Source organism: Electrophorus electricus, unplaced genomic scaffold (assembly GCF_041902795.1).
Source record: "Electrophorus electricus isolate QZ-2024a unplaced genomic scaffold, ASM4190279v1 Scaffold38, whole genome shotgun sequence".
Classification (NCBI taxonomy): Eukaryota; Metazoa; Chordata; class Actinopteri; order Gymnotiformes; family Gymnotidae; genus Electrophorus; species Electrophorus electricus.
In genome coordinates, this window is record NW_027658671.1 from 157,501 (window position 1) to 172,887 (window position 15,387).

At 40.8% G+C, this 15,387-nt stretch overlaps 1 protein-coding gene and 1 pseudogene across 1 annotated transcript in view; both read right to left on the reverse strand.

The window, feature by feature from the left end:
• The window catches only part of LOC145655861 (ribonuclease inhibitor-like), a gene marked incomplete at its 5' end in the record, with an annotated part of 8,473 nt that extends 5,971 nt beyond the window's left edge, over positions 1 to 2,502 (reverse strand). Inside the window, 2 exons of the mRNA XM_081709326.1 lie at positions 1,610 to 1,786; positions 2,294 to 2,502. Coding sequence (XP_081565452.1) covers positions 1,610 to 1,786; positions 2,294 to 2,502 — 386 coding nt within the window. The remainder of the gene's footprint in view (positions 1 to 1,609; positions 1,787 to 2,293) is intronic.
• A 925-nt stretch (positions 2,503 to 3,427) lies between these two features.
• LOC145655876 (NLR family CARD domain-containing protein 3-like) lies at positions 3,428 to 14,112 on the reverse strand (annotated as a pseudogene).
• Positions 14,113 to 15,387: the final 1,275 nt, after the last annotated feature.

The window sequence follows — 15,387 nt, forward strand, 5'->3', positions numbered from 1 at the left end:
TACCATGTATTCACTGAATAAACATGGATCAAAGATAAATAAATAAAGATTTATTTATTTAGTAAAGACTTGCTTAGTAAACTATACTTATTTTCAGACACATCAGTGACTAGTCAGAGAGAAGACCTGTCATTTCTTTTTTTAAACAGTTTTAAGGGATTGCTTATATTTGCCAGGTGTCACGGTTGGCCGGGCATCCAGAAGGAGGGACACGCCCACTCCTGCTAGGGAGCGCACTACATCCCTGCCTTGTTCCCAGTCCCCTGCCTACTAATCACCTTCACCTGTCCCGTGTTCTCTCTCTCTATTTAAACTCACAGGTCCTGAGAGAAAGCGCTGCACATTAGTGGAACGCCGGACTACTCACTTCCACCCTGTACATCGCTACACAGAGTGTTAGGACTGAGTATCGTTGATTATTTGTTGTGGTTTTTCACGTATTGACAGTGCAGAATAAAGAGCACTTTGGCTCAACCTTGCCTTTCGCTTCCTCTGTGCCGCCACCGTCACAACAGGTATTTATGTTTTCAGGTTTGTCCATCAGCTGGTTTGAATATGTGGACTATTATGGGTCATATACAGAAGACTGAACCCATTATTCTGAGTTGTAGTCCAAACTCTGGTCTATGTAGTTTTGTTCTCATCTCCCCCCACTGCTGTGCTCATCTTTGTTCTCACTGTCAGCGGGAGGGCAGGAGCAGAGTCCAGCGCTGGTTTGTATAAAATGGGGAAAAGTCTCATTTAAATACGAGGAACAACAACCAGTCGACAGTCCAAAAAGCAAACAGTGTTAACAGGCAAAGGTCAGCACTAGGAAGACCAAACAGCAGACTTTGGTAAAAAGGGCAGACACACAGAAACAGAAACATGTTCAGGAAAAGTGGAAAAAAAAACAAGACTACTTTGCATACACCAGCTCAGAAATACAACTCAGATGAGTAATTTTCTAAAGTTAGTTACACATTCTCACCTACACTGGGCTACACAACAGAATTTACTCTAATATCTTTGTAATTATAATTAATTCAGGTAAATTTATTATGTTTTACACATGTTACATCTTGGCCTGCATCTGTTTCCATAACTGGCTGTGAAAATGTGAAAGAGAATGTTAATGTGGGTAAAAGAGAGGTGTGTGTGTGTGTGTGTGTGTGTGTGTGTGTGTGTGTGTGTGTGTGTGTGTGTGTGAAAGAGTGATAGGACACCCACTGTGTGTGGGGGGGGTGGGGGTGTGTGTGTGCTTGCATGTGAGAGTCAGAGGATATTGACTCTGCGTGTGTTTGTGTGTGTGTGTATGCATGTGAAAGGATACTGACTGTGTGTGTGTGTGTGTGTGTGTGTGTATGTGTGTGAGAGAGTGAGAGAGAGGATTCTGACTGTGTGTGTCTGTGTGTGAGTGAGAGGATAATGACTGTGTGTGAGAGGATACTGACAGCACGTGTGTGTGTGTGTGTTTGTGAGCGACGGTCAGAGAGTGAGAGGACACCCACTGTGTGTGTGTGTGTGTGTGTGTGTGTGTGTCTGAGTGTGAGTGAGAGAGGATACTTACAACATCCTCTCACACTGTGTGTGTGTGTGTGTATAAAGAGGCAGTAAGTCAGTAACTCACTGTAGTTTCTCCAGTTTACAGTGTGGATCCTCCAGTAGAGCAGAGAGCTGCTTCACTCCTGAGTCTCCTGGTTTATTGTGGTTCAGATTCAGCTCTCTCAGGTGTGATGAGGGGTTTGACCTCAGAGCTGAAGCCAGAGCAGCACAACCTTGATCTGTAATACTGCAGTTATACAGCCTGTAGAGAGAAGGAGAAATTCCTCACACTTACAGATCAGTATACATACACATGTTGTGATAGTGATGCAGTGATTGTGTGTGTGTATATAGAGAGAATGAGTGAGTGAGTGTGTGAGTGAGTAAATGTGAATCTAATTAATACAGTGATGGAATGTGTGTGTCAGAAAGAGGAAGAGGGTAATAGCAATTATATCTGTGTGTATGTATTTGTGTGTGTGGGGATATTGACTCCATGTTTGTGTGTGCATGTGTGTGTGTGTGGATACTGAATGTGTACACATGAGAGGATACTGACTGTGTGTTTGTGTGTGTGAGAGAGAGAGGGAGAGAGAGAGCTTAATGACAGTATGTATTTGTGCGTGTGTGTTTGAGGATACTGACTGATATTGAGTGTGCGCATATGTGTGCGAGGATATTGGGTTTGACTGTATGTGTATGTATGTGTGCTTGTGTGTGTGTGTGTGTGTGTGTGTGTGTATAAAGAGACAGTAAATCAGTAACTCACTGTAGTTTCTCCAGTTTACAGTGTGGATCCTCCAGTAGAGCAGAGAGCTGCTTCACTCCTGAGTCACCTGGTTTATTGAAGTTCAGATTCAGCTCTCTCAGGTGTGATGAGGGGTTTGACCTCAGAGCTGAAGCCAGAGCAGCACAGCCTTCATCTGTAATACTGCAGTTATCCAGCCTGCAGAGAGAAGGAGAAAAACCCCTCACATTTACAGATCAGTACACGCACACACACCCTATGCTAATGAGCATGTGCGCACACACATGCTTACACAAATGCAAACACATAATCACAATCACACTGCCTCACCCCCACACAACCACACACACAAAAAGTTACAATGTGTGGTGTTGGGGGGGGGGGGGGGGGGGGGGTGACACACTGTGTGTGAGGTGTGTTAATTCAGAGCACTGTTAACAAGAAAATAAACAAATTAAAACTGCTTCTTTGTTAGCTCCACTGCTCACTAAGTTTGGAAACAGTCCCACAAGTCAACAGGCAAACAATACATTGACAGTGCAAACTGAATTACTATAAACTGATCAAAGACACTAACAGTATAAACAGCCACTGATTCAGACACTAAAGTATTGGAGGACAGACAGAAGTGTCATGGTACGGTGTTTGACATATGTAGTGTGTTTGTGTGTGTTGAGTTGTGCTTATGATTAAAATGTATGTTATGTTTAATGTGCCTCGTCCCCGCATCCTCCTTAACCTGTTAAACATCACAGAAGGGTGAATACAATTTTATAATCATGGAGTTCCATATTCCTGTGGAGGAAACTGAACAAAACTGTTAGTTTGTGTAACAGAGAAAGAAGCAGTGTGATGATATTGTGCAGATATTAAGTGCAGGCAGTTCACACTGAGCAGTGGGGAGTGATATCCACACAAACCCCAGAAGAGGAGAAAGCCCTGGATATACTGGCTCATCAGTGTCTCTTAGGATAAGAGGAGGAACTGATGTGTGTGGAGAAGAATGTCCATCTCCATCCCCTCAGCCTGTCTCTCCACAGTACCCTTCACCTGCTCTAGTCCTGCTGCATCTGCTGGGTGTCTCAGGCAGGACCCAGCTGAAGATCACCACTTGAGCCTGAGAGAGCAGCGTTTGTTGGTGCAGCCAGGAGCTCATATTAATAGAAGACGAGAAGCTACTCTTTAACAAAGTTGCTCTTTTAGAGACACACTATGCAAGGCCTTCAATATCAGTTTCAATAATCTTGAACAAGGGAAATGTAAAATATTACCATGTATTCACTGAATAAACATGGTTCAAAGATAAATAAATAAAGATGTATTTATTTAGTAAAGACTTGCTTAGTAAACTATGATTATTTTCAGACACAACAGTGACTAGTCAGAGAGAAGACCTGTCATTTCTTTTTTTAAACAGTTTTAAGGGGTTGCTTATATTTGCCAGGTGTCACGGTTGGCCGGGCATCCAGAAGGAGGGACACGCCCACTCCTGCTAGGGAGCGCACTACATCCCTGCCTTGTTCCCAGTCCCCTGCCTACTAATCACCTTCACCTGTCCCGTGTTCTCTCTCTCTATTTAAACTCACAGGTCCTGAGAGAAAGCGCTGCACATTAGTGGAACGCCGGACTACTCACTTCCACCCTGTACATCGCTACACAGAGTGTTAGGACTGAGTATCGTTGATTATTTGTTGTGGTTTTTCACGTATTGACAATGCAGAATAAAGAGCACTTTGGCTCAACCTTGCCTTTCGCTTCCTCTGTGCCGCCACCGTCACAACAGGTATTTATGTTTTCAGGTTTGTCCATCAGCTGGTTTGAATATGTGGACTATTATGGGTCATATACAGAAGACTGAACCCATTATTCTGAGTTGTAGTCCAAACTCTGGTCTATGTAGTTTTGTTCTCATCTCCCCCCACTGCTGTGCTCATCTTTGTTCTCACTGTCAGCGGGAGGGCAGGAGCAGAGTCCAGCGCTGGTTTGTATAAAATGGGAAAAAGTCTCATTTAAATACGAGGAACAACAACCAGTCCACAGTCCAAAAAGCAAACAGTGTTAACAGGCAAAGGTCAGCACTAGGAAGACCAAACAGCAGACTTTGGTAAAAAGGGCAGACACACAGAAACAGAAACATGTTCAGGAAAAGTGGAAAAAAAAACAAGACTACTTTGCATACACCAGCTCAGAAATACAACTCAGATGAGTAATTTTCTAAAGTTAGTTACACATTCTCACCTACACTGGGCTACACAACAGAATTTACTCTAATATCTTTGTAATTATAATTAATTCAGGTAAATTTATTATGTTTTACACATGTTACATCTTGGCCTGCATCTGTTTCCATAACTGGCTGTGAAAATGTGAAAGAGAATGTTAATGTGGGTAAAAGAGAGATGTGTGTGTGTGTGTGTGTGTGTGTGTGTGTGTGTGTGTGTGTGTGTGTGTGTGTGTGTGTGTGTGTGTGTGTGTGTGTGTGTGTGTGTGTGTGTGTGTGTAAATTCTTTAGGATTAATGAGTGGTTCAGCTAACACCTTAAATAGTAATTAGGGTACATGATACATTAGTTACAAAGGGGTTTAGGAAACACTTACAAATTAACAAAAGTACCTTATGATGGAGATCATGATGTACTAACACCAGTGCAGTAATGTGTTTATGAATGAAAATACTCACACAGCTTTTCTGGATGCTGTGACCACTGGAAGCAGTCTCAGTAGACATTCCTCTGATGGGTCATATTTACTCAGGTCAAACTCATCCAGCTCCTCTTCTGAGTTCAGCAACACAAACACCACAGCTGACCACTGAGCTGGAGAGAGACTGGCTCCATGGAGACAATGGTCACCTCCTCTGCTTAGGTATGTCTGGACTTCCTGTACTAGAGAATGATCCTTTAGTTCATTCAGACAGTGGAACAGATTGATGGATTTCTCTGGAGAGGGATTCTCCCTGATCTTCTCCTTGATGTAGTTGACTGTTTCCTCTTTGCTGTGAGAGCTTCTTTTCCTCTGTGTCAGTAGGCCTTGTAAGAGAGTCTGATTGGACTCCAGTGAGAGACCCAGAAGGAAGCGGAGGAAAAGGTCCAGATGTTCGTTCTCACTCTGTAAGGCCTTGTCCACTGCATTCATAAGGAAGTCAGACATGGTTGATCTTTTAAAGAGACCTTTCTTTTGCTGTTTCAACACATTTTTTCTTTTTGGAGATGAAGGAGAGATATGTATATAAAGCAGCCAGAAACTCCTGAATGCTCAGATGCACAAAGCTGAACACCTTCCCCAGGTGAAGCCCAGACTCCTCTCTGAAGATTTGGGTACACACTCCTGAGTACAGTGACACTACTTTGACATCAATGCCACACTCTCTTAGGTCTTCCTCATAGAAGATCAGGTTGCCCTTTTCCAGCTGTTGGAAAGCCAGTTTTCCCAGTGACAGAATTGTCTTTTTAGTCTGTTGAGGATCAGTGTCAGTGTTTCCATGGTACTTTCTATCCTTGTGTTTGATCTGAAAGATCAGAAAGTGTGTGAACATTTGAGTCAGAGTCTTGGGGATCTCTCCACTCTCTGCTTCACCCAACATTCTCTCTAGAACAGTGGCTGCAATCCAACAGAAGACTGGAATGTGACACATGATGTAGAGGCTTCTTGATGACTTCATGTGTGTGATGATTTTGTTGGCCAGGCTCTGATCACTGATTCTCTTCCTGAAGTACTCCTCTTTCTGAGGGTCACTGAACCCTCGTACCTCTGTTACCTGATCAACACACTCAGGAGGGATCTGATTGGCTGCTGCAGGTCGAGAGGTTATCCAGAAGAGAGCAGAGGGAAGCAGATTCCCCTTGATGAGGTTTGTCAGCAGCACATACACCGAGGTCGACTCTGTTACATTCCACAAGTTCTCATTGTTCTGGAAATCTAGAGGAAGTCGACACTCATCCAGACCATCAAAGATGAAAATGACTTTGTAAGCATCACAGTGTATTAATTGTAATTGTTTTGTTTCTGGGAAAAAGTGATGAAGCAGATCCATCAGACTGAACATTTTCTCCTTCATCAAATTCAGCTCCCTAAAAGGAAGTGGAAATATGAAGAGGACGTCCTGATTTGCTCTTCCTTCAGCCCAGTCCAGAATGAACTTCTGAACAGAGACCGTTTTCCCAATTCCAGCAACTCCTTTAGTCAGCACTCTTCTGATGGGTTTGTCTTTAAAGAGGTCATTGCATTTGATGGGTGTCTCCTGTGTTGCTGGTCTCCTGGATGCTGTCTCAATCTGTCTCACCTCGTGTTCATTATTGACCTCCCCACTCCCTCCCTCTGTGATGTAGAGCTCTGTGTAGATCTCATTCAGAAGAGTTGAGCTTCCTTGTTGGGAAATTCCTTCATTAATTCTTTTAAATGTATCCATTAGTTTGTGTTTGAGATTTCGTTGATATTCAGAGAATAGCTCTAATAAACAGAAGAACATGATCACAAATATTTTATTTTCTTGTTATCTTTGATGTTGAAGTTTATCAAAACCATTTATCAAAACCATGAAACACTTTGCACAAACACAGAGGACAAAATTTAGTTATAGTGATACTGTCATCATAAAGCCATGATCCAGAGCTCTTACTGGTCTGTAGTGTGTTAGCAAGGTCTGTCTGGTTCATGTTCCCCAGCACATGCAGTGTGATCTTCAGCGCCCCCTCTCTGGCACTGCTCTGATCCTCCTCATCCTCCATCTCTCTCTCAGAGCATGCTGGGTAATCTGGACTCAGCAGCTTCTTAAACTTCTTCAGCTCCTTCTTCACCAGAGAGACGACTTTGTGCTCCAGCTCCTGGTTAGGAATAAACAGCAACAGACAATCAAAAAAACACCACCATTGTTACAGAGAGAGATCACTACATGATTTTGTTTCATGATGGAGAACATTCTGGCAGTGTTTGGGTAGTTACTTAAAAAAAGTAATGCATTACTCATCACTTATCTAAAATTGTAATGGGATTACTGTACTCATTACTTAATGGAAAAAGTAATCTTATTACTGCTGTTACATCCTAAAACCCAAATATACTAGAAATCACCCCCACACTTACATACCTTGAATATGGACTCCAATTGTTTTCTGTAGGTGAGTTCTGCTTTTTCTCTTTGTACACTGTGGACAAACACAACAGACCTTTATGGAGGAATATGTAGCACATTCATACCTGCACAACACATGATTATACAGACAAGTAGATATTATACAAGATTATATATTATCAACACTTGTGTTTCTGCATTTCATAATAGATCTGTGATGCTGCCTGGTGTGCGGCAGCAGAAAGGATCAGGATGCAGGTGTGAGTGTAGAAACTCAAAAAGGCATTTAATAGAAAGTGAAAGTAAAGCAAATGTGCTAAACACACTCAGCCACAAGAAAACAAAGGTCAACAAACAAGAACAGGAAGACAGGAAACAGGAGAAGTATATACATGGACGAATCTGGGAAGAGAACAATGCAGAGACTAAGGACAAGTGGCTGAAATGGCAGGTGGAGTTAGTTCAGAAAGTGGCAGGAATGGTGGGTGGAGTTAGGCTGGAAAGTGGCAGGAATGGTGGGAGGAGTTAGGCTGGGGAGTGGCAGGAATGGTGGGAGGAGTTAGGCTGGGGAGTGGCAGGAATGGTGGGAGGAGTTAGGCTGGGGATTGGCAGGAATGGTGGGTGGAGTTAGGCTGGAGAGTGGCAGGAATGGTAGGTGGAATTAGGCTGGGGAGTGGCAGGAATGGTGGGTGGAGTTAGGCTGGGATGTGGCAGGAATGGTGGGAGGAGTTAGGCTGGAAAGTGGCCGGAATGGTGGGAGGAGTTAGGCTGGGGCTTTGGCAGGAATGGTGGGTGGAGTTAGGCTGGGGAGTGGCAGGAATGGTGGGAGGAGCAGGGAGAAGGACAACACACAGATGCAACAATAAACAAAGGACGACACGGGAAAGCAAAACAGACAAAAGGGCTCCTTTACAAGATGATTTGTTAGAAAATAATTACATTTTATTTATAGAGCACATTTACCACAACAGCAATGATCAAAGTGCTGTGGAAAGTTAGGAAAAATATCTTAACAAAAACCTGTGAAATGTAAAACAAAAGGAAATGTGCCATCAAACATAAACATGGACAGAGAAATGAAAATGTCAGAGTAAAAAGAAGTGTTTGAAATCTGCACAAGAGGGAGCAGAGCTGATATTCAGAGAAGGACTGTTCCACAGCCTCAGTGCTGCAACTGAACAGACACAGTCACACTTCAGCTTCAGTCGAGACTGTGGAACAGACACAGTCACACTTCAGCTTCAGTCGAGACTGTGGAACAGACACAGTCACACTTCAGCTTCAGTCGAGACTGTAGAACAGACACAGTCACACTTTAGCTTCAGTCGAGAATGTAGAACAGACACAGTCACACTTCAGCTTCAGTCAAGACTGTGGAACAGACACAGTCACACTTCAGCTTCAGCCGAGATTTTAGAACAGCCAACAGCTGATCTGAACAACTCTGAGTGCCAGTGAGTAGATGACTTGTTCCTAAGCATGAACAAAGAATTTGATTTTGGGAAATTTCTCTGAACTTGTAAAAATTATTCCTAATAACAGAATTGATTTGCTGATCAAATCTGAGCTCTGGATCAAAGATAACACCAAGATTTTTGTATTTCTAGGAATAATACAAGCAGATTAATCAACTGTTACACAAGTGTTAACCCCTCACTATCTATGTTTACATGTACACCCATGATCTTATATTAGTCTACAACTGTCTTACTTAGATATGATCATGTTAATATTACAGTCTGATTGTTATAGTGTGACATAGTGTCTTAGTTGACCTAAGCTTAGGCTGATTAAAACATGTGTTCTAGAATAATATTAGCCAGACTATGTGCACATGTAAACACACACTGATCCACGGACTAAACATTTGTGCTACATGTCTGGCAAAGCCTGATAAACATATTATACATATATTGTACATACATTGTTTTATATATATATATATATATATATATATATATATATATATATATATATATATATATATATATAGAGAGAGAGAGAGAGAGAGAGAGAGAGAGAGAGAGAGAGAGAGAGATATTTCCTTATGTACCCCTGTTTTTTTCCCTCAGTTTGGACAGAGCACTCTCAAACCATTTCACTGCGAGTTATCTATGTACATGACAAATAAACCAAACTTGAAACTTAAACTGTAATTTAGAGTTTGTTTTTGTCTTGTCATTAAAAGAGGAGCTCAGCAATGTTCAGTAACAGCATTACTACTGTAACTAAATCCAGCTCATCTACCTACAGCTTGATCCTGCCCCAACTCCTCTTCTTAAGTGTTCTTCTGCTATTTCTCCCATGTCTTCTCATTAATACTTCCCTTCGGATTCTGTCCCTACAGCTCTCAAAACCTCAGCTTTAACTGCCATTCTTTATAAAACAGGACTAAATGCTGCACTACTTGATAATTACTGACCCATTTCCAATCTCCCCTGTCTAATCAGGGTTCCAGCCTCTCAACTGCAATCTTTCTTAAATACTCAGGATCTATTTGAACCTTTCCAATCTGACTTCCATACTATGCACAACACTGAGAGAGCCCTGTTACATGGTTTCAATGATCCCCTTCTCTCTACTGACTCTGGTGCCCTGTGTGTTCTCCTCCTTCTAGATCTTCTAGATAGAAGTGCTGTGTTTGACACAATTAAACCATAACATACTTATCAGCTGCCTCTCAGACATTGGGATTACTAATACAGTTCTTGAATGGTTTATCTCCTATATCTCTAATAGATCACATTTTGTCACACTTGGTAAACACAAATCACACACTGTTATCGTTACCCAAGATGTTCTCTAGGGATCGGTGCCTGGTCCTCTCCTATTTAATCGATATGTTGCCCCTTGGTCAGATTATCCGCAGGCATGGTCTCCGTTTCCACTGTTATGCTGATGACACTCAGATTTATAGTAACACCAAAGGTAACACTACCTTACCACTTCCTGCTTTACTCTCTTGTATCAAAGATCTCAAACAGTGGATGAACATAAACTTCCTAGAGTTAAATCCTTACAAAATAAAATTTTAGTTATTGGTTCTAAATCCATAATCGCTAAATTAACTGATTTTAAACTCAGTCTAGATGGGTCTTGGTCAAATCATCAACTGCATTTTGGAACTTTGGTGTACTCCTTACTCTTTCAACCCCACATCATGTCAATGGTTAAAAATGCCTTTTTTTTTACAGTCACAATATCAGTAGACTTAGGCCCATGCTCTCCAGACAAGGTGCTGAAACTCTGGTTCATGCTTTCATCACATCCCATCTTGATTACTGCAACTCTCTCTTCATTTACATCCCAGAATTCTCTTAGATGTTAAAAAATGTCAGCCCACAACACCCCGATTCTACATCAGTTACACTGGCTCCCTGTCCCTCAACACATTCAGTATAAACTCGTCCTGCTTACATTCAAAGCTCTGCATGGTCTTGCACCTCCCTACTTAGCTGAACTCCTACATCCATACTGCTCCACCCATACACTTAGGTCTTCTGATGCAGGTCTTCTCTCTATCCATAAGTTAAGATTGGTCTCTGTAGGGGCAGATATTTTAGTGTCATGGCCTCAAAACTAAAACTATGGATGAACTGATGGAGCTCATGAAGGGCTTCATAATGAGCTGAGTGAGTTTGATCAGGTGGGATTGGGAGTGAGGAACACTGTCCTAAACCAGGAGATCATCAACTCTCATCAGAACACTCTCCCTCTCTGAAGTGTAAGTGGAGGACTCCATCTTACCTGAGCTCAGGAGAACAGTCACATTCCCTACATCATCCTAACCTGAGCTCAGTAGAACAGTCACATTCCCTACATCATCCTTACCTGAGCTCAGTAGAACAGTCACATTCCCTAAATCATGCTTACCTCAGCTCAGTAGAACAATCACATTCCCTACATCATCCTTACCTGAGCTCAGTAGAACAGTCACATTCCCTACATCATCCTTACCTGAGCTCAGTAGAACAATCACATTCCCTACATCATCCTTACCTGAGCTCAGTAGGACACACTCCCTCTCTGAACTGACGTTTAGGGTCCATCGACTTGTCACTCTTCATGGACACACAGCTGGGTTCCGGGGAGTCTGATCTCTTACCCTGCATCAGACTAACATACACAATTAAAAACATATTGTTGTAATGCCAAAATACTAATGTGTGTATAAATGGTGCAAATATAAATTAATATGTATTTATCTCTATCGATGGTCTATCAAGACCATCACCTCTCATCAGAACACGTTCCCTCTCTGAAGTGTAAGTAGAGGACTCCATCTTACCTGAGCTCTGGAGAACAGTCACATTCCCTACATCATCTTTACCTGAGCTCAGAAGGATACACTCCCTCTCTGAAGTGTAAGCGGAGGACTCACTCTTACCTGAGCTCAGTAGAACAGTCACATTCCCTACGTCATCCTTACCTGAGTTCAGTAGGATACACTCCCTCTCTGAACTGTAATGGAATGTCCATTGACTGGTCACTCTTCATGGATACACTGCTGGGTTCCGGGGAGTCTGATCTCTTACCCTGAATCAGACTAACATACACAATTAAAAATATATTATTTTAAGGCCAAAATACTAATGTGTGTATAAATGGTGCAAATATAAATTAATATGTATTTATGTCTATCGTTGCGATTTTTATTGAATGTTTTTTAAAGAATTCATACAAAGATGTTGAAAACACTAAATTCATTATTATGTTTCTTGTTATTTACTAAGTGATCTTCAAGTTGACCAGAGTTATACCAGAGAGCAACTTTACATTACATTAAGCTGGTCTTAAACTTTCTGAAGTTTATACTTATCTTTCATCTTTGTATTATGCATTGTGTCTCTGTCTCAGTAGAGACAACTGTTTCTGGCAGTATCTGATTTAAGATTGTTACCTGCTGGTACTATTCAAGGGTTTTGTGAATGGATATCAAAGCACTTTTAAGAGGTCTGTGTGGCTAAGAACATCTACTAAATGCAATAAATATAGATTTATTCAGATATCCCAAGTAAATAAGTGCACAAACCTATGCACTGCAAGTATGTTTATTTATGTTCTCTCACCTGTCTCTTTTCTGTGTGTGCTGTTCCCCAGAGACACGTATTTTGGAGGTCATGTCTCCTCCTACAGATTATAGCTGTACACCTGCAAACACGCACATGCAGATTAATAATCAGAACACATATCCAATTACAATATTTACATTTACTGCATATGGCAGACACCCTTGTCCAGAGAGACTTACAGAAGTGATTTGTTGTGTCGCTACAAAAAACATAAATAAAGCACCTTTGTAAGTCGCTCAGGATAAGAGTGTCTGCTAAATTTTATAAATGCAAATGTAAACATCCTCATGTGATCACAGAGAGGTTAGTGTCAAGATCACTACCAGGCTAAAGCCCTGGCTAAACTGCAAAAGAGGGCAGTAAAGATGTGTTTTTATAATAAGTGCATACTCCAAATCACTGTCACACAAATAAACAGCGCAGAACTTCATAAATTATTAGCTAGATTTACATGCGCACCGTTGGTACAATACTAGTCTGACACTGTTAGTTGAACTAACACACGATCGTATAAAATCACTGTCTTAGCCAGTTCAAAACACGTAGCCGAGTTGGACGTGTAAACACGTTCTGTCAGATCTACTGGTTCACAGTCCGAACTGCAGCCAAGATCTCCGTTTAACGAGTCACGACCAAGACATTCACGTGCCTATAAGTGAAACATTACAGTATTTTCTCGCTTAATGTTCTCAGAAGAGAAACAGTCATTCATGTTTTTGAAGAGCTTTGGTGTAGACAGGCACCTTTACTAACTTTATAAGTACAAAATATAGTTTATTAAAATGAGCAAATAATGCATAAAGTTTAAACTGTAATCTTACAGCACTAAAACAAACTCAAAAACGTGGGTGTAGTGAAGAGTATCACTGCAAAGTGGAAAAGAAGACAGAGGCAGGAAAAATGTGTTCTATAAGTGCATAGTGGGTCACAGACTAACTCAATCACTGTCATACAAAGAAACAGTGTCGAAATATCACTTAATAATATTACTAATAAATATTATAAATATTACTTCTTTAGTTACACTGACATGCACACTATTGGTACAATACTAACCTCACACTGTCAGTCTAATTACGACATGATCGTGTAAACAGCACGGTCTTAGCCTGATAAAACAACTAGTCTACATCTAGTTGGACACCTAAACACTTACTGTTAGATCTACTGGCTCACAGTCCGAGACATTTGTGACACTTCCTGCAGTACGACGCCTGTTCTATTTGCGCAGTTTGTTTCTGCGGAGAGGACAAAATAGAAATATATGAAGTATATAGTGCGTTTATTAGTACTTTTTATACAGTTCATGTAAACATGTTGATTCGGAACAATTTCTTAGATGAGCCTAGAACGACTTTAGTTTGGTTATTCTGAATCAGACGACCTCAGTTCTATTGCTCTATTTCGCGTAAACGAAGACACCTACTGCAACAGAATAGCGGCTAAAAGCTTTACGTTTTCAGACATTAACCTTGTTAATATTCAATTCTGTTAATATTAAATTTAAGAACTTGTTCTTTGAGTAATATAAGTTCATATAATTCTTGATTGACAGCTCAGATTCAGATACTCAACGGCTTTGTTTTCTAAAGATATTTGTATTCCGCTTCTTAAAATGGAGCACAAAAATTTCACTTTCGCGTTAAACCGGACTGAACCGGTTTTGTCAAGGATAATTGTTTTTTAGGGGCCGGACTGCTGTGACCAGTCACAACACTTTATCCAACCTTCTGCGGGAGAGAGAAATCAGAGCTACAGTATAGAACTGTATTTAAATAACACAGAATAGCGTAGAACAGTGACAGTAAATTACCAGTGGATTTTGACTGTGGGAGAATTTTATTTGTCATGGAGCTTATACAGCACAGCTGTTCTGAGCAGACGTTTACTTAGGTTTTCACACACACACTCACACACACACACACACACACACACACACACACACTCACACACACACACACACACACACACACACACACACACACACACACACACACACACACACACAGAGAGAGAGAGACAGGTTATTAGTTTGTGTGTAATACCTATTCTGTGCTCACAAACTCTATATAAAATGACTATTTTTTGTCATTAAGTTTCGTTTCTAGCATACACTCGCCTGAGATGACAGTTCAAACCATTTTGAGTGTTTGAATTAACCATTTTAAAATGGTATCTTGGGTCTCTCCTCTGCTGATCGCCATGTCCAGAGCATATGCCCAGTGATGTAGTGGTATAAGACAGTATGTGAACGTTTAGTTTGTGCCAAGACATGTATCTGAGAAGAAGACGACCCAAAGACGTTAATCAGGCAGATCTATTTACTAGTAGGTAACATCTAAGGTCAAGGTTATGATGGAGCTGTAGACATAAGTGAATGTTTTAAGGGACTTCAGACAAAAATTCTGAATAAAAGGTCAAAACACGACAAGGGACATAATCTGCATTAATTGGAAAAAGCGCAAAATCAAACATCTGTTTTGTTTTTTGTTTTTTTCACACAGTATTGACGTGTAACTCGCAGCATTCACGGATCTCCTTTGCTCGCATGCAAAATCTACATGTGCTCACTCATATTTGCTCTGCTCTCGCTTACATTTACTTTGCTCTGCTACAAAACTGCTTGCACGTGTTTAGATATATCCTGCTCTTACACAAACTTGCTCTTCTGCACACACAAACACATACTGTACGCTCGCGAATGTTTTTGTGTTCTTGCGCACAAGAACACAATTCTTTAATTTCATTATTATTAACTGTGAATGAAAAGGAAAGTCATTCATGATCATGATACAAATGTTATTATAAAACAGTTAGAACTTTAAAATAATTGCGGCACATTCATATACATAATATTATGTGCCATTTCACAAAACAAAAATATGAATGTATTTAACACATATTGTTCTTATACTGTATAATATGTATGACTGTGGAATTTGCTCAAATAGATAAAGAAATAATATGATTTGA